Source organism: Zootoca vivipara, chromosome 3, assembly GCF_963506605.1.
Source record: "Zootoca vivipara chromosome 3, rZooViv1.1, whole genome shotgun sequence".
Classification (NCBI taxonomy): domain Eukaryota; kingdom Metazoa; phylum Chordata; class Lepidosauria; order Squamata; family Lacertidae; genus Zootoca; species Zootoca vivipara.
This window is the reverse complement of record NC_083278.1, coordinates 8,689,984-8,714,363: the sequence shown is the minus strand read 5'-3', so window position 1 is coordinate 8,714,363 and position 24,380 is coordinate 8,689,984. Positions and strand designations below refer to the sequence as shown.

General features: G+C 43.7%; 2 protein-coding genes across 5 annotated transcripts; both read left to right on the top strand.

The window, feature by feature from the left end:
* The first annotated feature begins 17 nt into the window (after positions 1–17).
* On the top strand, positions 18–23,379 carry SLC25A15 (solute carrier family 25 member 15). Of its 4 annotated transcripts, XM_060272386.1 has the most exons (8): positions 18–310; positions 14,192–14,320; positions 14,840–14,972; positions 16,161–16,419; positions 17,579–17,716; positions 20,990–21,159; positions 22,162–22,320; positions 22,991–23,378. In XM_060272386.1, exons 4-8 carry the CDS (start codon positions 16,214–16,216, stop codon positions 23,110–23,112), a joined length of 795 nt encoding a protein of 264 aa, XP_060128369.1. In that variant the 5' UTR covers positions 18–310; positions 14,192–14,320; positions 14,840–14,972; positions 16,161–16,213; the 3' UTR covers positions 23,113–23,378. The 4 variants fall into 4 exon arrangements, with proteins under 4 accessions (XP_060128369.1, XP_034966106.2, XP_060128368.1 ...); XM_035110215.2 differs by lacking the exon at positions 14,840–14,972; XM_060272385.1 differs by lacking the exons at positions 18–310; positions 14,840–14,972 and adding an exon at positions 11,161–11,383 and having other exon boundaries at positions 23,012–23,379.
* Positions 317–10,883, top strand: LOC118082548 (WD repeat-containing protein 5-like). The gene is made up of 2 exons (XM_060272383.1): positions 317–5,394; positions 10,607–10,883. Exon 1 carries the CDS (start codon positions 1,568–1,570, stop codon positions 2,573–2,575), a length of 1,008 nt encoding a protein of 335 aa, XP_060128366.1. The 5' UTR covers positions 317–1,567; the 3' UTR covers positions 2,576–5,394; positions 10,607–10,883.
* Positions 23,380–24,380: the final 1,001 nt, after the last annotated feature.

Genomic DNA, 24,380 nt, shown 5'->3' with positions numbered 1-24,380 from the left:
AATACCCCGCTGGCTCCGCCGCCCGAGGGGAGTTTTGTGCAGTGTTTTTTCGGGTTTTTGTTTGTTTGTTTTTGTTTTCCCCGAAGAACAATGGGCAAAAGTGGGCATACAGTGCAAGACTTCAGGGAGTTGGGATCACAGGGAACCAACGTGCAAATCATTTGGTCATGCCCTAAAGAAGACCTAGAGCCAAGCGTCCTATAAATCCGTATTTGTCTATTTCTTCCTCCCGTCCTTATGGGCATTTTGTAAATAGGATGCTTTATGGATTCAGCACGCTTCCCCCTGGCGGCTACGGGCATACATTTAGGTAAGTTGACCCAGTTTCTCGTTGCAGGTCATAGAATCAGAGGGTTGTAGAGCTGGAAGGGACCTCGAGGGTCATCTAGCTCAACCCCCTGCCATGCAGGAATCTCCATGACAGATGGGCAACCAACCTCTGCTTAAAAACCGTTCCACTGTCGAACCACTCTTACTGTCAGAGGTTTTTATTTCATGCTTCATGCATCTCTTTCTCCTTCCCCGTCCTCCTCTTTCCTTTCTCTCCATACTGACTTGCCATTCACTTGTTTATTTCCTTCTTTTCCTATTTATACTGTTCACTAAGGAGAGTTCGTTGAACATACTTCTAAGAAAACATGCTCGTGCTTCCAATGGGCGCATTTGCCAAGCCATGACAAGTCAGCAGAATAAGGCTGGGACTGAGAGAAAGTTCCATTAAAATGGGTGGGAACTCCAGGTGAGCAAGCATAGAATTGGTTTGCACCAGTATGGAAAAGCTGTGGCACAAGTTTGGGAAAATCCTAAGGGACTCCACTGCAGTGAAAATTCTGGATCTCATCTAGATTCTCCAGAACTTTGCAATTATAACCCACGGGGCAAGCCCCCTGACATTTCAAGGGACAGAAGTCACACAACTGCTTCCTACACACTATATATTTAAAGCACATGCAAAGCACATTCTCCACCACCAAAGAATTCTGGGCACTGTAGTTTAGCCCTCACAGAATTACAATTTGCAGTAACCCTTAACAAACTACAGTGCCCAGAATTCGAGGTGGGGAGGGAAGCTGTGTTTCGAATGTGCTTTAAAGGTATGCTTTAGTATAAACACAGAAGAAGCTGCCGCTGCTACCGTCGCTTTTCCTCGAGCTGCAGCCAGCGCGGGTGCCGTGAGTGTGCGTCGCTTTTCCCCCAGACGGGTCCGTTCAGTGCGCCTGCGCGAGGCGCTGTGTATCCCCTCTTCCTCAAGCGAGAGCTGCTGCTGCTGCACGGCGAGCGCTAAGGTGAAGGCGGTGGCGGTGGCGGTGGCGGAGAAAGCGGCGCTTTTAAGGGAGCTCGAAGTGGTGTGCGTGGTTCTTTCCGCCCACCTCCCTATTCTATCTGCACAGCAAACTTGTGACGTAGGTCAGGCTGGGAGGCAGTGACTGGTCCCCAAGCTTAATAACTGAGTGGAGAATTTGAAGCTCTGAAGTTGCCCCGGCCCTCTTGGAGATACACACGCTCCTTTGAATTGCACTTCCATCCTGCGAAGTGCCCAGGTCCTGGCTTGCTAGTTTTCACAGCCATGGTGGCAACGGAAGAGAAGAAGCCGGATTCAGAATCAGCCAAAACACAACCAACACCCTCCTCTTCAACCAATCAGGGCAAGCCTGCCCCTGCAAAACCAAACTATGCCCTGAAGTTCACGCTGGCAGGACACACAAAAGCTGTCTCATCCGTGAAATTCAGTCCCAATGGAGAGTGGCTGGCTAGTTCTTCGGCTGATACGCTTATAAAAATCTGGGGCGCCTATGACGGCAAATTTGAGAAAACCATACCTGGCCACAAGCTGGAAATCTCTGATGTCGCTTGGTCATCTGATTCAAGCCTCCTTGTATCTGCCTCAGATGACAAAACTCTCAAAATTTGGGATGTGAGCTCAGGGAAATGCTTGAAAACCCTGCAGGGGCACAGCAACTATGCCTTCTGCTGCAATTTCAACCCACAGTCCAACCTCATTGTCTCAGGGTCGTTTGATGAGAGTGTGAGGATATGGGAAGTCAAAACCGGGAAGTGCCTAAAAACCCTGCCAGCCCATTCTGACCCAGTTTCAGCGGTGCATTTTAACCGTGATGGCTCCCTGATAGTGTCCAGCAGCTATGATGGCCTCTGCCGAATCTGGGATACAGCATCAGGACAGTGTTTGAAAACACTGATCGATGATGACAACCCCCCTGTGTCTTTTGTGAAGTTCTCTCCCAATGGCAAATATATTCTAGCTGCGACGTTGGACAACACTCTTAAGCTTTGGGACTACAGCAAAGGGAAGTGCCTAAAGACCTACACAGGCCATAAGACCGAGAAGTATTGCATCTTTGCCAACTTCTCCGTTACTGGTGGAAAGTGGATCGTGTCTGGTTCAGAGGACAACCTGGTTTACATTTGGAACCTACAAACAAAAGAGATTGTACAGAAGCTGCAAGGGCATACAGATGTTGTGATCTCTACAGCTTGCCATCCAACGGAGAACATCATTGCCTCAGCAGCTCTAGAAAACGACAAAACAATTAAACTTTGGAAGAGTGACTGTTAAAATGCTTCCAGCATCACTTCAGAGACTGCTGGGGGATGTCTGTGATTGTGTTTTTTGAAGACCCATTTTCCAGGAATCAAAGCAACCTGAGAAGATTATGTCTCCTAGTCTTGGCCCAAAGAACTTCTCTCTTTGGCTTGTCTCCAAACTGGGCAAATATAGCTTTTTTTGTGTGGGGGGGGGGATAATAAAAAGGTTCTGTTTTATTTGATGAATTGGCAGCTTTTCTACTGGGAAGCCATTAACTATTCTCTCCTTGGAGAATAAGATGGCATCCTCATTGCTTGGAGGGAACTCTGTCTCCTAACAGCAACCACCGCCAAGTCATAAACTTAGAAAGAATCTGGATAGGTGAACATTTTTAAAGAAAAAAAAAGATCCAGGCAGGTAGGCCGTAGTACATAAAACTTAAAATAGATGGCTCATTACTAAAGGCAATTTTTTAAACGTGACCAAACAAGTGTTCTTTTGCCTTGCGCCTCTTCTCATTTCCCACCCATCCAAATTTCCAGAACTTGGGATTAAATCACCCTTTCTTTGTCCTTCTGTGTAATGCACCATTCATCATGCTCTCCAATAGATGCTAAAAGGTAAAGGGACCCCTGACCATTAGGTCCAGTCGTGACCGACTCTGGGGTTGCGCGCTCATCTCGCATTATTGGCCGAGGGAGCCGGCGTATAGCTGCTACTTGACAGTAAAAGTCTTTTCACTCTTTTCACCCCACCCCAAATTATCTGTTCAACCTCTGTCCTACAGAGTCCTTGCTTGTGGCTTTTTGTTTGTTTTTACTTAAAAAAATATTCTGGCAAATTTCACAAAGTCTGTACAGTTATTTCAATGTAAAAAACAAAACAAAAACACTTTTTTCTTTTCTTGGAAACCTCACTGTATGAGCTTGTATTTGCTAATGGTATGGCTTTATTCTACCCCCCCCTCCACATTGGTATATTCCTTTTCTACCTGTTCTTCCCTCTCCTTTGTGCTTATCAATATTTTATACATCAAACCTGGTCACCATATGCACAAGGACAAAAGAAAGAAAAGAAAACCTGCACAAAAAGGTTCATGACGGTTCTTTGAGGCAGGTAGGGAAGGATTATTTGCATATCCTGATAATGGTGAAAAATGCAACACCCCTTCTTTCTGCCTGTCACTGGTTCTTCCCGTTTGCATCAAACCAAAAGAAATACCCCCAACCGAAGGCGATTTTTGACACCTGGAAGCTACACAAACATAACCAGATATGAGGAGGAAAAGTAATAAAGGTCTACTTTGTAGAGTTGACAAGCATAGTTGTGGGAATGAGGGTCAGGGAACGAAGAAGCCTGGCTAAAATTCGGTAAAGCACAAAATGTAAGCACAGGTGTGGAGGGATTATAAAGCTAGGATGCTTCAAGAAAGCATGGTAACAACTGGCCAAGTTTTTCTATGGGTAGCTTTCCTTTTAAAAGAGTTGCCAGGGATACAAATAATAATGTTTCTTATAGTGGCAGCATAGGGGAACTGTCCTAAACACCAACCAAATCTGACTGGTGCACTGTGGGCATAGTCATATAAAAGTTTAGCAGTATAGATAGAGGTAACCAGTACATGCATGGATGTTTTAGGACTAATGCTGTGACTACTCTTGTCCTATTCCTTGAGGGTGGTGGGGTTTTTTTGTTTACCGTTTTCATCATTCTATTTTATGGAAAGCAATAAAAGACCATTTAAAAGTCAGATCAAATGTATTTTAACGTTTCTCCTGAAGGACAAAAGCCTAGTCTTGTTGAATCATGGTTATGAACTGTATAGACTAGATTGGCACTCTGAAACCATGAAATTCCCTGTGAAGATCTTCACAAACAGAAGCAGCTTCAGTGTTCTGTTAAATATCTAAGGTTTCAAGGGTGGGTTCAAATACTAGTGCAAGTAGTTAGATACTGCTGCGACGGGAAGGTAAACGGTGTTTCCGTGCGCTCTGGATTCCATCACAGTCCTCCGTGCACCAGAAGCGGTTTAGCCATGACCCAGAAAGCTGTCTGTGGACAAACGTCAGTTCCCTTGGCCTGAAAGCAATATGAACACTGCAACCCCATAGTCGCCTTTGACTGGACTTAACTGTCCAGGGGTCATTTACCTTCCCCTCGCATGCTACAATTAGAAAGTCAAACTGTTATGCATTCTGTTTCTGTTCCAGTTCAGGTTCTTTTAACATTTCCTCATCTCTCCAGTTTGGTCACAAGAGGGCAACTTAATTTTAAAAGGCATGGTGTGGTGACTGTTTCAACCCCTTTGAAAATGGTCCAGATACATTTCACGAGGTGTTGTACTTGTGATGCACTTGCTATAAAACACAGCAATAAATAGTGAAGGGAAAATGTTTATTTTTAAGCACAGAGTTAAAGACCTGCACAACATACTTCTAGTACAATAGAAGTACAGTAGTTGTAACAAAGGCAGTGTAAGAACAATTAGAAAGGACACACACTGCCTTCTTTATGTATGCCACTTATTTTGTATTTGTATGCAAGATGCGGTGAAACTCTGATGAGAATTAAAATAGAGTAATAGCAAAATGAAAAGGAGGGCTGTGCAGGAAGCGACTCTTACGGGCACACTTTTATTCCAGGGCGGCAGATTTTGAAAGCCGAGACCCTTTGACGGATTGAAAGAACAAAAACGCATTATGAAATTATGCGTAATGAATTGGAAAAAAGAATTGTTCTTTCTGTTGGGGATAATTCGGAATGAAATTTCCATGTGTCAAAAAAGCTTATTTATGTATGCCACTACTGCGGCCTGTGTTTTGTTAGCCCCCAAATGGAAAACGAGCAAGGTACTGTAGCAGTGATTTTAGATTGATGCTGGCAAACCGCATCAGATAAAAGCTAGCTATCAAAACCCTCAGCTATCAAACACAACGTACAGTGCTGGCAAACCTTCCTGTACGTCAGTATGCACAAACACGCATCCACAAGTTGGGTCAGGGGGACATTAGAGGGCAGCAGGTCACTACTGGGCTGGCCAGAGTTGGGAGGATCCTGATGGAACCGGTTAGAGTAGGTTAGAACAGGGGAGGCTGGTCCAAGCCTGAAGGGTCAGACCCAGGTTAGGAGGAAGACAATGGGAAAATGGCAGAGTGGTGGAAAAACCCCAAGAGTCACAAGATTGAGAGGAGGGGGATGTTTAAGGAGTAGGCATGTGACAGGGCGAGGTCTGAGAAGTATGTGAGGACCAGGCACTTCCTCTATGGCGGAGTTTTGGGGTGTTGGCAGGATGTGACCTATGCAAGGACACCACCTCTTTTGGAGTTGACCACTTGTCATTGGATGAAGGATGCACCTCTAGTTAATCATTGACAGTTCTGAAACTTTACAATAAAAGGGGGTGCCTGCTTTCATTCTGGGCGACCTTCCGGATCCACATTCTGTCTCCCGCTGTGTTCTTTGTTGCGATCTCCCCACATCTGGTGACCCCGACGTGATAACGATCTGGCAATCATCCCTTCTCATACGAGACTGGAATAGTCTTTGAGCTCTCAGCATTCGTGCTTCTCGTGAGTATGGGGTTTTCGATGTCAACTCCAATTAAGCATGCAGAGGAGTTGAATCAGGTTTTGAAAAATTTTAGTCAGACAGAAACTGCAACTTTGCAGGAATTGGAACAATTAGTTCAGGAAATTTGGATACAATGTCCGTGGTATAGTGAAAAAGGGTCTCTGGACTTACGTGTCTGGGACAAAATAGGAAAGCAACTGCTTTCCCCGCCACGTGCACCCGTTGCGTTAATCGCAATCTGGAAGAAGTGTCGAGATGCAATTGAAATGTTGGGGGTTCAAGGGAAGTATGACAAGGCGCCACCTCAATCTGAATTTCAGCTCTCGGGGGAGTTTCCTGACCTCCCGTCAGCTTCAAAGGCGATGGCTCCGTCATTGTCTTTGCAAGCTCACAACCTGTCTGTCGCCTCTTCCTTGCCCCATGAAAAGGCTGGGAGGAAGGCTTTCAGAATGGGTTTCTTAAAGGGACAGCTGAAGGGAATGCTAGCTGGGGAGGAATTAGAGGCAGGGCTGCTTTTGCTGCTGCTTTGTTTTTGCTTCTTTCTCCTCCTCTTTTTGCTCTACCATTCTCTCTCCTGCTGCCACCATTTGCCACCCTCTGGATGGCTTGGTCACGGAGGGCAGTGTAGCGGGGATGGTGGAGCTGGAAGGTTTTTTGATGGCTTTCTTTTCATCCTCCTTGTGTCCCTGATGGGTTTGTTTTTTGCTATTGCCACTGCTGTGGGTCTCGCACGGCTCCTGCTGCTTCTCCTGCTGCTGCTCCTCGTGCCTTTCGCCATCTTGGCGGGAGCAGCAGAATCCTCCGCCACCTCAACAACTTGCAACTTGCAACTTGCAGGGACAAGTGCTGGCCTCCCTCCTCCTCCTGCGGTCGCTGCTCAGGTGGCATGCGAAGACGTAGAGAGGTGGTGGATGTGGACACACTGTCATGAGTGGCTTACATTTTTATGGACATGGGTTTCTTGCATCCTGTTCAACCACTGACAAAGCAGATTTAATAATGTGTTTATACACTGTAGGTCAGTTCTCTGAGCCGGAGTTCAGTATATTTTTGGGAACTGTTCCTCATGGCTATAGAGATTCATCTTCCACTTGCATGACTGGGGCAATGCTTGCTCTGGGGTTAACATGGTTATCAGTTTCATTTGGTTATCCCCCCACAGTAATTTTCAGAGTCCATTTAATGTGCTGGTTTTTGTGATTGAATGGTTTGTGGTAACAGCCCTTTGATAACTACCGTAGTACAGGAAATGGAGGCGCACAGTAAATCCTAGTAGCCTCCTTTCCTTGCCTAAGCTGTTGTGTGTCATCTTCCTTGCAGCTGCTGTAATGCTTCTGCTGCCTGTTTCTCTCCACGCTCTCAATGGAGCTGGGGTGCAAGCTCAGGCAACACCTTTTTGCAGTCAGACACCTCAATTAGTTGTCTGATTCTTTCAACTCTCTGATTTGAAAGTGATGCAGACTTCCACAGGTTTTAGTTGTTGTTTTTATTATAAATTCTTTCCCTTCATTTTCAAATGCATGGTTGCCCTATACCCATTTATGTATTAATAGTTTTAGATTTGGTTAAAGAATGGGGAATGCTGGAAAACTCATTGTTTACATTTGTTTTCAAGAACCACCCAATTCATTGCCAGTAGCCCAACTCCAGAGGATTTCACTGCTTGCATTAAAATGAGTCTTCAATTGTAGAATTGGTAGCTGATTTTTGCTGTGTACTTTATTTCCCATTTATAGGTGTGAGCATGGGAGTCTTACCTCTTCTCTATGTAGTCTAGTTAAATCTGATTTCTATCTTTGTGTAAGAAATTTATTTCTGATTACTCTTCATAGAATTTTTCCTTTTCAGACTCTGGCTAAAATTCATTTTCAGAAGAATACTGTATTTGATAAATTAATGTTTTTCCCCTCCAAAATTTAATTCTTTCTTTTAGCACTGGGTGAGCTGGGTGAATATCTGGAGAGGTGTTTAAATCCTACTTCTCTGTGTGTGAGCGTTGGCTCATTGTTTTCCTTTCACAGATTTGTCCTCTGCACATGCTCAAGCAACCACCAATTAACTGTGATTTTTTCTCTGAAGGAAGTTCCAGGAACAAGCTTGTTTGATTAATAATATTCCTTACTTACAGGAGTCATTGTCTCTTGATTTAAAGTATTTTTATCTCATGAAGGCAGGATATTTCTGTTTCAGTTTATCCTTTGGATAATTTCTGGAGATTCCTTTCCCAATAGTACAGCATTAGAGTTTTATTTTTCTCTTAAATGTTAGATTCTTGGACCTTTTTGTGATTTTTTGAACCTCCTTGTAAGAATAAATCAAAAATCCCTTGATAACCTCAAACAGAATGCAAAATGGTTATATTTGGCTAGATTTGGCTTATAAATATGCTCACTCCTTTTAAAATCCAGGAGTGAATCATCAAAATTAAATTACCTCTTAATTGGCAGCTGATTTTTTAGGTTTGTGTCTCATTTGCAGGTTTGGAGAGGCAAACCTTGCTTTAAATCAATCCACATTTGGTTACATATTTTCTCTCCATGCTAACTTTTATTGTTCTTTTTAAAGGGTTCAGTGCAAATCATTACCCTTTGTTTATTTTCTTCTTCAGAGATCTCCAGTGATGTATTAATAATGTTTAGCTACCCATAGAGATTGATATCTCTTGATGTAAAGTTTTGATAGATCTAGATTTAGTTAATGTTATTCTTCTTCTAAAGAATGAGAGAGTATGGTCAGTCTCTCCATGTCATTGCAAGCGTCTTTGCAGATCCACGCTTGCTTACCTTTAAGCAGGATATTACAATTATTGCAGTTCCACACATGTCAGCTTTCAAACAAAAATAAAAAAGGAGGAATACCTATAGGATTGTATGGTGATGGTTAAAGTATTATTAAATTAGATTAGATTAAATTAAAATCATTTAATTACTTAATTATTCTTAAATATTATTTCAAATTTATTTCAAATCATTTGTCCACACCTGTAGATGACCATTCTGGCCAAAGGACAAGTTATCCTCAGCCAATGGTCAGCTATACGCTTTTGCCTAATCTGTCTTGGGTAGGACCCGCCCCTTTTTTGACATGGGGGCGTGGCTGCGCAAGTGTGCTTTCTCCAGCAGGAAATTTAATTTGGCTTCCAGCTCGGTCTGTGGAAAGATGGCTTGGTGCCAAGGACTGCAGATGCTGAATCCACTGCCAGACTTCGCAGTGCTCTGGATCCGGGACTCACCACTGAGAGACCGCAATCGAGTTCCGCTTCAACATCACCAAGTGACCTGGGGAATGGTTAAATCGCTGTCCGCATAAGCTGTCATTTCACTGAGAGCACATAACATGGACCTTACACCAAAAAACCATTTACTTGCAGTATTTTCCTGCCTCGCTGCAAATTCTGTGAGGCCAATAGACCACAGCTATGCACGCTTCCGGTAATGGACACTATGGACTCTGACCAAAGTTTCAAGGCAAGCACCTTCCCTTTGCTAGGGAATGCAAGTTACTTAGCTCAGTGTTTGTAGGAGACATTTTCCCTCCGTTGAGGGTGAAGTTACATTGTTGCAGTTTGAAAAGAAACCATACGTTTTGGAGCCCTCGCTTTGAGAGACTGAACACTTTCTTTTGCACTATTAGTTACAGTGTTTGTTTGTATTTTTGCTACGAAGGTATATACAAAGGTTGTATAAAGTTATTTATATAAGTTATTCATATAACAAAGTTTACAATGTTGCAATGCACTGGTTACTTTTGACAGGTTGCACCCGTAAAGCAACTGTCTGTGCACAAGAGTTGTTCCCATTCAGGTTTAAGAGTATTTCTGCCCTGCTCATACACTCTTCACATTTTAAGAAAAGAAAAGGTGAGATGTAGCAGTGATTTTAGATTGATGCTGGCAAACCGCATCAGATAAAAGCTAGCTATCAAAACCCTCAGCTATCAAACACAACGTACAGTGCTGGCAAACCTTCCTGTACGTCAGTATGCACAAACACGCATCCACAAGTTGGGTCAGGGGGACATTAGAGGGCAGCAGGTCACTACTGGGCTGGCCAGAGTTGGGAGGATCCTGATGGAACCGGTTAGAGTAGGTTAGAACAGGGGAGGCTGGTCCAAGCCTGAAGGGTCAGACCCAGGTTAGGAGGAAGACAATGGGAAAATGGCAGAGTGGTGGAAAAACCCCAAGAGTCACAAGATTGAGAGGAGGGGGATGTTTAAGGAGTAGGCATGTGACAGGGCGAGGTCTGAGAAGTATGTGAGGACCAGGCACTTCCTCTATGGCGGAGTTTTGGGGTGTTGGCAGGATGTGACCTATGCAAGGACACCACCTCTTTTGGAGTTGACCACTTGTCATTGGATGAAGGATGCACCTCTAGTTAATCATTGACAGTTCTGAAACTTTACAATAAAAGGGGGTGCCTGCTTTCATTCTGGGCGACCTTCCGGATCCACATTCTGTCTCCCGCTGTGTTCTTTGTTGCGATCTCCCCACAGGTACGAACTAAGAAGAATAGCAACTCAAATTGACACAATACGCGCAGCTCACAGACTTAATATATAGAACAAGAAAAGAACGACATACGTTTAGAGAAGATTGGAAAACGTTTATTGAATATATGGGAAATAACAGTGTATAGCTGAAAACGCTGGCAGCATTAAGATAAATTCAACAGTGTAAATAAGTATTGATGGATGTAATAATGGAGTACTGAATGGTATAGCTTTTGTAAAATATGCAGCGATTTATGATATGTAAAATGAGTTATGGAAAGTGAAGAAGGGAAGTCATTGGTATCTTAAGGATGTAAAAATGAGTACTTTAAATTGTAAAACAGAAAATTAAATTCTATCTATCTATCTATCTATCTATCTATCTATCTATCTATCTATCTATCTATCTATCTATCTATCTATCTATCTATCTATCTATCTATCTATCTGCCTCCAGTTCCCCTCAGTGGAGAGGTTATGGGAGTCCACCGCTTGGAGCGCAGACTCGAAGGCCTCTTTCCCAGCCTTAGTTCCCGCCTCCTGGGTGAGTGTGGAGCCGCCGGCCAGCTTCGTCCCCTGGCGGGGCGGGCTTCGGGTTCCGCTTCCCAGGCCGCGCAGCAAGAGGAGGAGCTCCTCCTCCTCCTCCTCTTTTCGCCAAGCGGGAGGCGCCGGGCGCGCGTCTCCAAAGCCGGCTGGTTTATAAAGGAGCCGCGGAGGGCAACCCGAGGGGTCCGGTGCAGGCGATGCGGGCGAGTCGGTGGCGAGGCGCAGCTGCTGGAGGTAAGGCGGCGAGGTTGGCGTCCTTCAGCAACAGGCGCCCACGTGGCGCACGAACCGGCCGAGCCGGGCGCCCCTTGGAGAGCAGCTGCTTGGAGCGTGCGCCCAGGCCGGGCGCGCATTTTCCGCCCGTGCGTAATCCCGCCTCGGCGCCTGGGAAGCCCCCGAGCCCTTGCACCTCTCCGCCTTGCAAGGCCACAAAACTTGCGTGGTGCCCTTGCTTTGGCAGCAGCAGCAGCAGGCGTCTCATTTTAGGGGATGCAACTTAATTTTCTGCAAATTTCTCCGGTGACGGGTCTTAAAAATGTGGTTTTGGGTGTGAGGAATTCACACCTGCTGTTATTTTGGAGGCTGGACAGCAGTTAGCTTGGTAAGTCTGCATTTGATGAAGATGCACATAAAGTGCTTTAGGAAAACCAAGGGATTTCAGTTTGACCACCTGACAATGCCAGGTAATGCTAAACAATTATAATGTTAAAAAATGATATTAAATATATATCCGCAAGCACTCGGCAATCATTTTTAATGATTTCTATGTCCAACCAGATGCCTATGGAAAGTTGGGCATGAGAGTGATAAATACAGGAGATCACTGAAAATTGGGTGTGTCTTCTTTCTTACTTACATGGGCAAGAAGTGCTTTTCACTAGCTCAAATCCACCCATAGATAGATTCCATATCCTTTTGGTTTTGGTAGTTCATTGAGATTAGTAAGATAAAACCTAAAGATAGATGTGTAGTGAGCTATGCGACTGCTTCAGCAAGACTACTAGTCGCAAGAGCATGGAAGTCAAAAGAAATCCCAAGAAAGGAGGAATGGTTAGAAAAATTAATTTTATATTATAACTTGGCAAGAAAACACGAAATATTGAAAGAAACAAACCTGGAGGACAACGTAGGGAAATGGGAGTCACTTACCGTTTATCTGAGCACTTATATAGATAAATCGTCTCTCCTCTCTGATGTAACAGGACTCTAGAATCAAAAAGATAGCAAATTAGTTATATGAATGTTATTGACATTGTAATAACCATAATCTTTTTTGTTTTGTTTTGTGAATTTAGTAGATACAAAAATTAAGTACTTACCGTGTATCAACGTGTGTGACCGGAAACAAGTATAGTATAGATAAGTCTAAGTTAGGTTGTGAAGGATTAGGGATAGGGGTGGGGGTAGGACTCAGGGTGGGGGTGGGGGTAATTAAAAATTTTTTAAAAAAAAAAAAAAAAAAAGAGATTAGTAAGATTCCCATTCTCTAAAGAGATTGCTGAGTTGTTTTTCTGTTGGAATGGCAGCAATTTCTGAACCTGGGAGAGAGGCTAGAAATCAATTTTTGTGTGACAGTATAAGTGGTTTATTTGTTAATAATAAAAAACAATAACTAATTGATTAACCAAAGTGGTTAATTCACTACATGAACTTCCCCTTTTCATCCAGACATTGGGCACTCCAGTCCTGGCTCTGGACTGATGGTGTTGATGGGGATAAAGTTTTTTAAAAATATTGAATGCTTAAGGATTGTACAACCATCTTTTATGTACAGTATGTTGTTGTTGTTTAGTCATTTAGTCGTGTCCGACTCTTCGTGACCCCATATATATACAGTACAGTATATATATATATATATATATATATATATATATATATATATATATATATAAACTGTTCTCCGCTGTGGCGTTACTGGAAAGGATGTTCAAGTTTTATTCTTTTGTTTTGCAGGCTCACTTTGGTAAGGGTTGAGAACAGTTGATACATGAAAATGTTCCCCATTGCACTTTTGCTTTTAATATGGCTTTGTCTGAATCCTTTGATTCTGGCAATTCTTGCAGACCCAGCATGACTACCTAGTACTTGTGTTTAAGTAGGTTGCATTAGGAATTAGAAGGATTGGGGGAAACACATGGTATTATAGGATAAAGTTACTGCAGCACAGTTTAGTGTGTGCTAAAGCTTCCCTTTTATAGTGTGCTTTTTTGTCTGTACTGGTCCTCATCTACTAGATTGTTTATTTAATAAAGGGATCGTACATTCTCACAGCCTTCTCCTGGTCCCTGAATCTCAATGTATTTTTAAACTATCATATCCATGCATATTATAATTTGTACAGTGGTACCTCTGGTCGCGGACACGATCTGTTCCAGGGTGCTGTTCGCACCCCGAAAAGTCCGCAACCAGAGTGGCGCTTCTGCGCACGCACAATAGCGCAATAGAGTGCTTCTGTGCATACGCGAAGCGCGCAGAACGCTTCTGCGCATGTGCGTGCGGCGAAACCCGGAAGTAAACACTTCCAGGTTTGCTGCGTTCGCAAGCTGAAAAGACGCAACCTAAAGCGGACACAACATGAGGTATGACTGTATAATTATGGTACGTACACACACTCATGACAGGCCTAGACATATGGGGATGACAACTGGATAAGGTTTTGAGTGTGTATGTGTGACACTGGTGGGTTGCTGTTATTGGTAAGATTCTTAACCCTCAGCAAGGTGTTGTTGTCCCCCTGCCTCCTGTTATGGAGGAATATTGGCCCACAGTGTAATATGTCATGTGTTGTTTTTCACCTGAGGTTGTGTTTACCTAATTTTAAGACCTGCTAAGGAACAGGTTTATTGTTATTATGTCCTGATGTGTAAAACTACAGAATTCAAAAAGGGTGTACTTTATTTTTCTCATAACTGTAAGTCTAAAAGCTAAAACTATATCATATTCAAGTCTTGTTTTATGTTTGTTAATCCTTTTGTTCAATGTTGTTCGCTATAATTGTTTCAATGTGCAGGCACAATCATTTTCTTCTTTCCACCCTTTTAGGGGTACCCATCACATCTCCCTGTGGGCTGCAGCAAACCTGATGATTTAGAGCCACCACAAAACCACTGGGAAACATGAAAACGAACCCCGTCATCCAAGCTGCCATTGACCTCACAGCAGGGGCTGTAGGTAAGTCTGAAGAAATCCTATTTTCGCAAGATCCTTTAGAAACTGATAGCCCTTCTCCGGGTGACAGAAATGCAGGTCCTTAAAAGTGCTGAAGGAGATAACTTGTTGACTCCACCATGCATTACCAGCTTCTGTTGTGTTGCTTTCCTTCAGTGAAATCTTGGCTATTGCTGAAAGGTAAAACTGTAAACGTGTCTGTCTTAATAATTTTCCAGCTGTGGCTCTGAATTCATTTAGTGTTAGCTTTCACAAACATTTCAAAATACGTCACAAATAAAAGTTGAGCAATAAAGGCAACCAGAGACAAGATAAAGTTGTTTTCTGTGTTTCACGTTATTGAACCAATACAGGGTTAGTACACCAGTCCTGCTATTAGTCTGCAGTCAAATATTCCAAGAGTACTACTGTGCAAATAGCATCTTACTGTTTTTTTATTTCATCAGGCTGTGTTTTATTTTATATAAAAGTGTTTTATTTTATATAAAAGTTTCTCCCACTGCCTGCCCACTGTAATTGCAGGCATCTCCAAACAGGAACCCAGTTGAGTGCCAGACTAGGAGCTGCAAGACCCAGGTTCAAATCCTCACTAAGTCATGGAGCTTATTAGGTGATGTTGAGTTACTGTCAGCCTAACCCCCTTCACAGTGCTGTGGTGAGGATAAAATAAATCAGTTTTTTTAAAGGTAATAGCATTATTTCAAAAGAACAGCTGTCTAATTTTTCTTTGAAAGTTAGCGTAAATATCAAACCTGCTGATGTTGTCTAAGAATACTTTGACCAATAATTGGCAGCAATTGGGGGAGCCTGGTTTCATGGGCCAGGAGTGAAGCCAGCACTATTTTCCTCCAAATTCAGCCACTTCAGGCCTTTGGCCTTAGGGAGACAGTGCCTCCACAATATAGGTCTCTAGGCATTTTGCACCAATGTGTTTGCACTGCACACTGGGAGGGGGGATGAGAAAAGTCAGGCTATTGCTGCCCACTCTTTTTGCAAACACTGTTCAGAAGAAACATCATATAGTATCAGGTTTTTATTATATTACATTTCTTACACGTGCCCCATTGTTCTGCCAAAGGGGCTCAGGGCCTCATAGTGAGGCTATCCCATCCCTCTCCCCCACCCCCTGACAATGCTAAAGTACAGTAGTTCAGAGAGGATGTGGCTATTTAACTACAATGGAACCTTGGTTCCCAAATGCCTCCGTTGTACGTTTCAGTTCTCAATGGGCGACAACCCAGAAATAAATGCTTCCATTTCCGAATGTTTTTCGGAACCTGAATGTGTGATGCGGCTTCCACTGAGTGCAAGAAGATCTTGCAACCCATAGTAAGCCGTGCCTCAGTTTTCAAATGTTCCAGAAGCCGAAAAGGCTTCCGGAACGGATTTCATTCGAGAACCGAGGTACCACTGCACTGTTGGACTCAAGTCATTCTGGCTCTTGATATTACAGTTTTGCAGCACGTGCATTTGTACTGAAAGGAAATTAATTGGTAGTATTCTGTGGAATTAAGTAGTGCAGTGCCTATTCATTCTAGCAGTTGCTACTTTTAAGCATGCCACATCCCTTTTTCTCAATCATAATTTTAGCTCTCTCAGAAACTTATTGCATTTTGCTTTATTTGCTTTGTTTCATTTTTTTTATAAAAAAACTGCCCTTCCTCTGTTAAGATTCCAGTATGGTTTACGAAATATAGCTGAAACAATATATTACTTAAGGAAAGTTATTTAAAACCTTAATCCATATTTTAATAAGGGGCATTGGTGAGTGAAGAGATTAAATTTGTGCTGTCGCAGAGAGACTTCTCACGTTTGCAAACGATTGTTGGTTTTTTGTGTGTAGGAGGCACTGCCTGCGTGATTACTGGCCAGCCATTCGATACCGCCAAGGTGAAAATGCAGACATTCCCTGCCATGTACCAAGGGCTTGTGGACTGTTTTGTGAAGACTTACAAGCAAGTGGGGTTTCGAGGCTTCTACAAGGGCACCACCCCGGCTCTGGTTGCTAACATTGCCGAAAACGCGGTGCTCTTCATGTGTTACGGCTTTTGCCAAAACATTGTGAGGAGAATCGTTGGACTAGACAGGAAAGCAGAGTTGAGGTTGGTGACTGACTTCCCTCTTCCCTCATACCATTCTTGTCACTAGGAGATGCTAAAAATAAGTATCCAAACAGGCAGGGCTAGGAGCACAGTCCTTTTACGAGCTGCACAATGCATGGCTTGATTATTTTATTGTATTTTTTATTTTTAAACTTACTAGCTGCTTGACACCTGAAGGTCTCCAAGCAACTTGGAGAAAAACATACAATGCATAAGGGAAAGGGGGCGGGAGTCATATAACATGTTAATATTTTATATAGCAGAACATTTATGGAAAAACGAAAGCAACATCAACATACAGCATGTGAAGAAATATATTAGCTGTATGTGATTCTATTCTCAAACATGTTTAACAGAGAAAGGAAGATTAAGGGAGAGAGGATGTAAATGAAATTTTAAGATAATTGGGTTGTATCCAATGTTTGTCAGAATGGACCCACTGAAACTAATGGAAATGACTAATTTTGGTCCATTAATTTTAGTGAATCTGTTTTGAGTCTTGGTTGGACTCGCCCCATTGTAGCTTTATGGAATAAGTTGCTTCTTGTGGCTGGGAAATTCCTTAGAAGTTTGCTAGAGGAGTTTGATAGGAAAGGCATCAACTTCAGTTATACCATATCCTGCCTGACAGCTGGGCTGGACTACAGTGGTGCCTCACTAGACAAATTTAATTTAATCCTGCGAGTAGCTTCGTATAGCGAAAAATTCGTTTTGCGAAGCGGCTTCCATAGGAATGCATTGAAGTGCGGTTTCCCATAGGGTGCCTCACAAGAGGGGGGGGGATTTTGTCTTGCGAGGCACCCTATGGGACGAAAAAGAATCGTCTTGCGAAGCGCACCATAGGAAACTTCGTCTTGCGAGTCTCCATTGAAGTCGCAAAACGCTTTCGTTTTGCGAGGTTCTCGTCTTGTGAGGCATTCGTCTAGCGAGGTACCACTGTACTTGATTCAGTAACATCTCTTCTTACACTGATTCTGCATTGGAAGCCAGATGCCCTGATCCTTGTACTACCAGTGTCCCCTGCTTCTGTGTGTGGGACCACTCTGTTGTTATAAGGTGCTCCTCTGCAGGGAGAACTGGAACTCTGCACGGCCACCGTTGTGATGCAAGTCAAGGCTTCTGACTCCCATGTGCCAAATACAATTTGTCTTTCTTGCAGTGACCTTCACAATGCTGCTGCTGGCTCCTTTGCTTCTGCCTTTGCCACCTTGGTCCTCTGCCCCACAGAACTTGTGAAGTGTCGCCTGCAGACCATGTACGAAATGCAGTTATCTGGGAAGATCGTGCACGGACAGAAGTAAGTGTTGTTTAGAATAGGGGTCGGTAACCTAAGGCCCATAGGCCATAAGTGATACTGGCCCATGGACCCCCAGCTGCCCGCTTGGTCTGCTCCCGTGCACCACGCTAAACCGGCCTGGAACAGAGCGGGGACTGCCTTCCGCAATGCTGGCCGGCTTCCCATTGGCTGCAGGAAGCTCCTTCAGCCAATGGGAAGCTGCATGCGCCTCCTCCGTGCCGGAAATAGTGCTTGCACGCGCACTCTGGCCCACCGCGGCGTCTGCAGGACTGTGAACTGGCCCAAGCCACAACTTTGCCGCCCCCTGGTTTAGAAGCTCCTGTCCAGAACAATGCTTTGTGCTGTACGCAACAAAATCTATTAAGTGCACATGCCCCAAAGCCATTAATAGTAATACTTAACATTTCCGCACACTCCTTTTGAGCATTCAGATTCTTTCACATGCGTTGCCCTTACAACTATGTCAGTATTCTCATCCCTCTCATGTTGCAGATGGGTAGGTTCAAGATATGTGTGGCTACTTGCCTAGCAGGTTCGCTGGAGAGGCTAGATTAAACCAGAGACATACTGTTTTGTAGTTCTGTTTCTTAGCCAGCAGGCTACACCATAGCTGCCAAGTATCCCGTATCCGCCTGGAAAACCCCTTTTTTCTTACTGTTTCCCGGCGGTCTCCCGTTTGGTGATATATCCCGGCATTCTCCCTTAAATTTGCTTCTTCCCGGCGGCCATTTTTCTGGTGCCGCTTTGCCCTTCTATGGGCACCAGAAAATGGCACCGCCGGCGCCGGAAGTTGCTTCCGCGCATGACCGAAAGTTGCGTGACGCGACTTCCGGTGGCGCTTCGCCCTTCTATGGGCATCAGAAAATGGCGACGCCGGAAGTCGCTTTTACGTGTTTCCAGTCATGCGCGGAAGCGACTTCTGGCGCTGGCACCGCCATTTTCTGATGCCCATAGAAGGGCGAAGCGCCACCGGAAGTTGCGTCACGCAACTTCCGATCATGCGCGCGCTGCCGATCCCGGATCTTTACGACCCGGACTTGGCAGCTATGGGCTACACCTGTTCTGACAGTTAATCCTTTGTACTGCTTGTAGAGATGTTGTTGCAAGCTGCTACTTCCGTTGGGCCTGCCTCAAAGACTCTTGTTGGTTCTTTCCCCTCTTAATATCCAGCCTTGCATATGCTTTGGCCCAATTCATCTCAGGTCTTGCATCCGTTGCAGTAGCACTTTTTCCTCAAAGTAGGAGCCTTTTTTCCTCCTGGGTTCTTTTGCAAATACTGTATATGTGAGGGCATAACATTGCTACAATAAACACACACAGAGCAGTCCTGGCTGAGCCGGATAGTCTAAAGGGGTGTTGTAAAACACAGAAGTGTTTTAATAGCAGTGGTAAAGGGAGGGTTTAAATCAAGCGGGTGGCGAACTTATCTCCCCCACCACCCAAGGGCCGACTTTGACGGTTGGAAGAAGCCCTGCATCTCCTCCACTCTGCTCAGCTTCAGTATGTAGATGGAGAGCAGCTTGTCCCAGTTGAGCCCAGCTTGCAAAAGGATAATTGGGAGCTCAGTTTCAGCTCCAATGTTTCCTTGAAAGCAATGACCTCGCCTGCTCCACACCCAGCTCCACCTACGGTGTTGGGTGTGGTTTGAGGAAACAGACATCCAAGCCAAATTGGGACCTGTAACAAGGTCCATGGGCTAGAGATTACTGCCGCCCTTGTTGGGAAGCATCATCCTTCGGATAAAAGGCTGCCATGATTGCTGCCTGAAACAGAGTTTGAATTGCTGCCCACTCAGTCTTAGGGATGAGGCATCTTTGCTGTAGCTGAATTGCAGGCAAAGGCATGGCAGAGAATTAAAGCCCGGAATTCCCCCCTGAGAATCAGAATCAGTTTATTTCAGCTTTAAGCTCATAAAAATACAGAAGCAACCAAGGCACTCGTAATTGAGGTACGATTAATAAAATAAAATATGGATAGAAATAAAATATTAGGAAAATATACAAAATCAGGGATAGGATATAATAAAAGAGTTTCAGTTTTCGTCCAGGAGACCATTACGTCTCTTTATAAGACAGAACAGAAGTTTAAAAAATTTCCACTTGCAAGGTGACAACCAGGTCTGTGTCTTGCAATAAGAAGGCAAGGTGTGCCTCTGCCGGATACCCGACCAGTTTTTGGGCTAGTGGACTCAAGAGATTTCTCTGAGCAGCACTATATAGAGGGCAAGTAAACACTATATGGTGGAGGGATTCAATCGAACGGTTATCGCACGGACACAAAACCAAGGCTTGACCCTTGGAAAATCTATGCAAAAGAACGTTGGAAGGAAAAACATTAAATCGTGCTTTAATAAAAGCAAAACGATGGCTGGCAATAGGGAGAGAAGATAAGGAATTCCCCCCTGGCTGTTTGGCTTCTGCAAAGGCAAGGGCTCAAAAATCTCCTGTATGGGAATGGAACTACCGTATTTTATCACTACATGTCGGCCAGGGATGTGTGTGATATGGTATATATATAGTTGCTGCCTGGCCTGCATGGGCCACATCCCAGTCCAGAAGCAGCAAAAGGCCCTGTGATAAGCTTGGGCAGTTGTGTGTCTGTCTGTCTGTCCCTGCCAAACCGCAAGAGATGGTGATTTCATAAAGATGGAGCTGGTAGCAAGGCTATGCCTGCCAAAAGGTGTGGGGTGGGGTGTTTATTCAGGGATCTCCATGTTTCTATCCTAATTATGGCAAGTTTCTCCCTTCAACAGGAGGCTGTGATTCACTTATGCCTGTAGAGCAGTGTGTCCCAAACGTGTTTCTCCAGCTGTTTTGAGACTGCAACTCCCATCATCCCTAGCTAGCAGGATGATGGGTGTTGTAGTCTAAAAACAGCTGGAGACTCATGTTTGGGAAACCCTGCTGTAGAGCTTGGCCTCAGATGTATCTAGAGATGTATCTAGAGCTCAGACTGTGATCCTTTGGCAACTCGAGACGAAAATTTTCATCTGAGATAACCAGTGATTGGACATTTGCATGTCTAAATCGTACAAAACCACAGATAAAGCTGGACTTGATTCTTGAGGAACGGAAGCCTCCGATTTAATTTTCTGTGATTATTTCGTTATCTCAGCACCTTCTAGGACAGGAGCTTGACGTTCCCAATTGTGCTTCTGCCAGCCTTGTGCTTGTGTATACAAGGCCTTGAGCAAAAGGCACCACTCTTTCAAAAAAACTTTTCACAGAGTTTCCGTTTACGTAACTGTTCCTGACAGTCTTATTCCTTTCTTAGTACAGTTTGGTCAGTAGTGAAAGGTGTTCTGAAAAAGGACGGTCCCATTGGATTCTACCGTGGCTGGTCCAGCACTTTGCTGCGTGAAATCCCAGGCTATTTTTTGTTCTTTGGAGGCTATGAACTGAGCCGAACGTTTTTTGCATTTGGAAGGCCAAAAGAGGAATTAGGTATGTTGTTTGACTTGTTAAGGGTGTTTAAATGAGTCTAACTAGTTCTGATAGAGCAACCTTCCATAGTTTGTTTTTTTTACAGTGTTTCTAATGTTGGGAATGAAACTCTTGCAATCCTTCCATAAACAAATATTAATGAAGTGCATCGACTTGGTTCTGCAGCCAGCCATGTTCTTTCAAAATTCACTGATCGGCAATTGGACGATTTCTTAGGAAACTGGATTACTGGAATATATTTTTACATGCAGCACTACCCTGTTTCTCATATTTTAAGACATACCCATAAAATAAGCCATAGCAGGATTTTTAAGCATTCAAGGAATATAAGCCATCCCCCCAAAATAAGACACAGTGATAGGCGCAGCAGCAATGCTGGCCGCGGCAGGAGGAGGAGGAAAAAAATAAGACATCCCTTGAAAATAAGCCATAGTGTGTTTTTTTGAGGAAAAAATAAATATAAGACATGTCTTATAATATGAGAAACACGGTAGTGATGGGGTGTTAAGAGGATGCACATCCTACACATATTGTGGTTGTAGAGATGAATCCTACACCTGCTCTTTGACACCACCACATCCTCCTCAGTTATGAATTTGGTCTCACCTGCCCCAAAGCAAGAGCATTTGAGAGAGGCAAGTGTTGTCCTCATTCCCTGAAATACAGCAGACACCACTCATCTCAACAGCTGGCTAGCGGCACACACAGAGGCTCAGCTGAGAGCACATCCCAAGGGAGGCCAAAAGGACAATGAAGTAGGAATGGAAAGACAGGTATCATACGATTAAAATCAACTCCCCATCTGTCCAATCTATATCTGCCTGCTAACCTTCCCTTGGAGATTTAATGCATCTTGTAGTGTTTGTGCATGTCTTTTCCCAGTCCGTGTGTGTGTGTGTGTGTGTGTACAATTAGTTTTTACACTACTAGAGTGAGGGAAATGGATGGATGTTTTGCTTCAGATGCCGAGACGTCTTAGGCCACCTCTGCTTTGTTTTGTAGGTCCTGTGGCACTGATGATCAGCGGCGGTTTTGGTGGCATGTGTCTCTGGATTGCGGTATATCCCATCGACTGCATCAAATCTAGAATTCAGGTTCTTTCCATGGCTGGAAAACAGGCAGGCTTCATGGTAACGTTCACAAGTGTGCTCCGGAAAGAAGGTTAGAAAATGAAACCATAACTAGGGCTATGGGACAGGGAATATCAAGGAATCTATACTGACACAAATTGTGGACTATACCTAGAACTAAATGTCTTCTGATTTGTTTTTATTTATTTATATATTCTCTACTCTCTACTATTTTATTATCTCTGCCTCTAATTCCTGCTAAGGCAGGCATAGGGAAACTCAGCCCTCCAAATGTTTTGGGACTACAGCTCCCATCATTCCTGACCACCGGTCCTGTTAGCTAGGGATGATGGGAGTTGTAGTCCCAAAACATTTGGAGGGCCGAGTTTGCCTATGCCTGTGCTAAGGCAATCATCATCATAAAATGAATTCCATTTTGGTATTAAGCAGTATGGGTTGCATGCAACTAACTTTTACTCAGAGTAGACCCAGTGAAATTAATGGCTACGACTAACATGGGTCCATTAATTTCAATGGATTTACTCTGAATAGCAGTATGTAAGCCCTCTGGTATAGCTAAGGCAGTAGAGCATGAGGCTCTTAATCTCGGGGTCATGGGTAGTTTATACTATTCTAAATATAAATAATGCCATTATTCCACATTTTTTAAAATGCTATAGTTGCACCTAAGCTTTTAAGAAACAGGAGGGAGACTGGTTCCAAGAAACAGCTTTTGTTAACACTTTAACTCTTATTGACAGGTATCTTTGCCTTGTATTCAGGACTGAAACCTACTATGATTCGAGCTTTCCCAGCCAATGGTGCATTGTTCCTTGCCTATGAGTACAGTCGAAAACTGATGATGAACCAGTTAGATGTGTAATATTTTTTATTGTAGACTAATAATTGGAAACCTTTATAGGTCATGAGAGCTGCTGCAAGAACAAAATAATAATAATCATGTTTTAAAGAGTCTGGTTTTATTTTTTAAAGTATCTGATGTTTTAAATAAATATGTTGGGGTTTTTTCCCTAAACTTTTTGTGGTTACTTTGTGGTTCATTGCCTAGACAACTGCAGATAATAAGATCTCTTTAAGAGAGCTTGGATGGTCAACTAATACAAGAGTTATAAAAGCAGTGCTGTGTTTTGTTTTTTTTATTAAAAAAAGCATGTTAAAGTAACAAATTTAATTCTGTCAGGTTATAACAACTTCTATGCCTTAAGAGCAGAGAAACACCTGTCCAGAATTAATCTGTTGGGAAGCCAAATGACGTTAAGAATTCTGTACAACTGGCTTGGCCAATTTGCTTATGTGACTCACCAGCACTAAAAGGCAAGCAAGGTAAAAGTAAAAAGGTAAAGGACCCCTGGATGGTTAAATCCAGTCAAAGGCGACTATGGGATACTGCGCTCTACTCGCTTTTCAGGCCGAGGGAGCCTGAGCAATGGGAGCTCACCCGATCACATGGATTCAAACTGCCGGCCTTCCAATTGGCAAGCCCAAGAGGCTCAGTGGTTTAGACCACAGCGCCACCCGCGTCCCCATAAACCAGCACTAAACAGTAGCTAATGCATGGAAGCACAAGCTGCCCCGTATATGATAGCACAATGTCACTGCTCTTATGTTGCTGGTGAAATCAAGAAATTGAATCCTGCAGTTAAGTGCAGTAGCTTATATTCACATCTGAGTTTTCTGTATCGCTACAGAGTTTTACACAGCTGTTTTGCTCCGTCTTTTGTGTGCATACTTCTCAGAATATCTCAAAGTAATATTGCCTTTTTCTTTAGGAAAAAACAAAATTACTGGTGTGTAAAAGTGGGAGAGAAGTTTGTCTTTTTAAAGACAGCAAATTTAATATGGCCTAAACTGCTGTGTCTAATCCGCAGGGGTAGGCAACCTAAGGCCTGTGGGCCGAATGCGGCCCAATCGCCTTCTCAATCCGGCCCACGGACGGTCCGAGAATCAGCATGTTTTTACATGAGTAGAATGTGTCCTTTTATTTAAAATGCATCTCTGGGTTATTTGTGGGGCATAAGAATTCGTTCATATTTTTTTTTCAAAATATAGTCCGGCCCCCCACAAGGTCTGAGGGACAGTGGACCGGCCCACAGCTGAAAGATTGCTGACCCCTGGCCTAGGGCTTGCCGA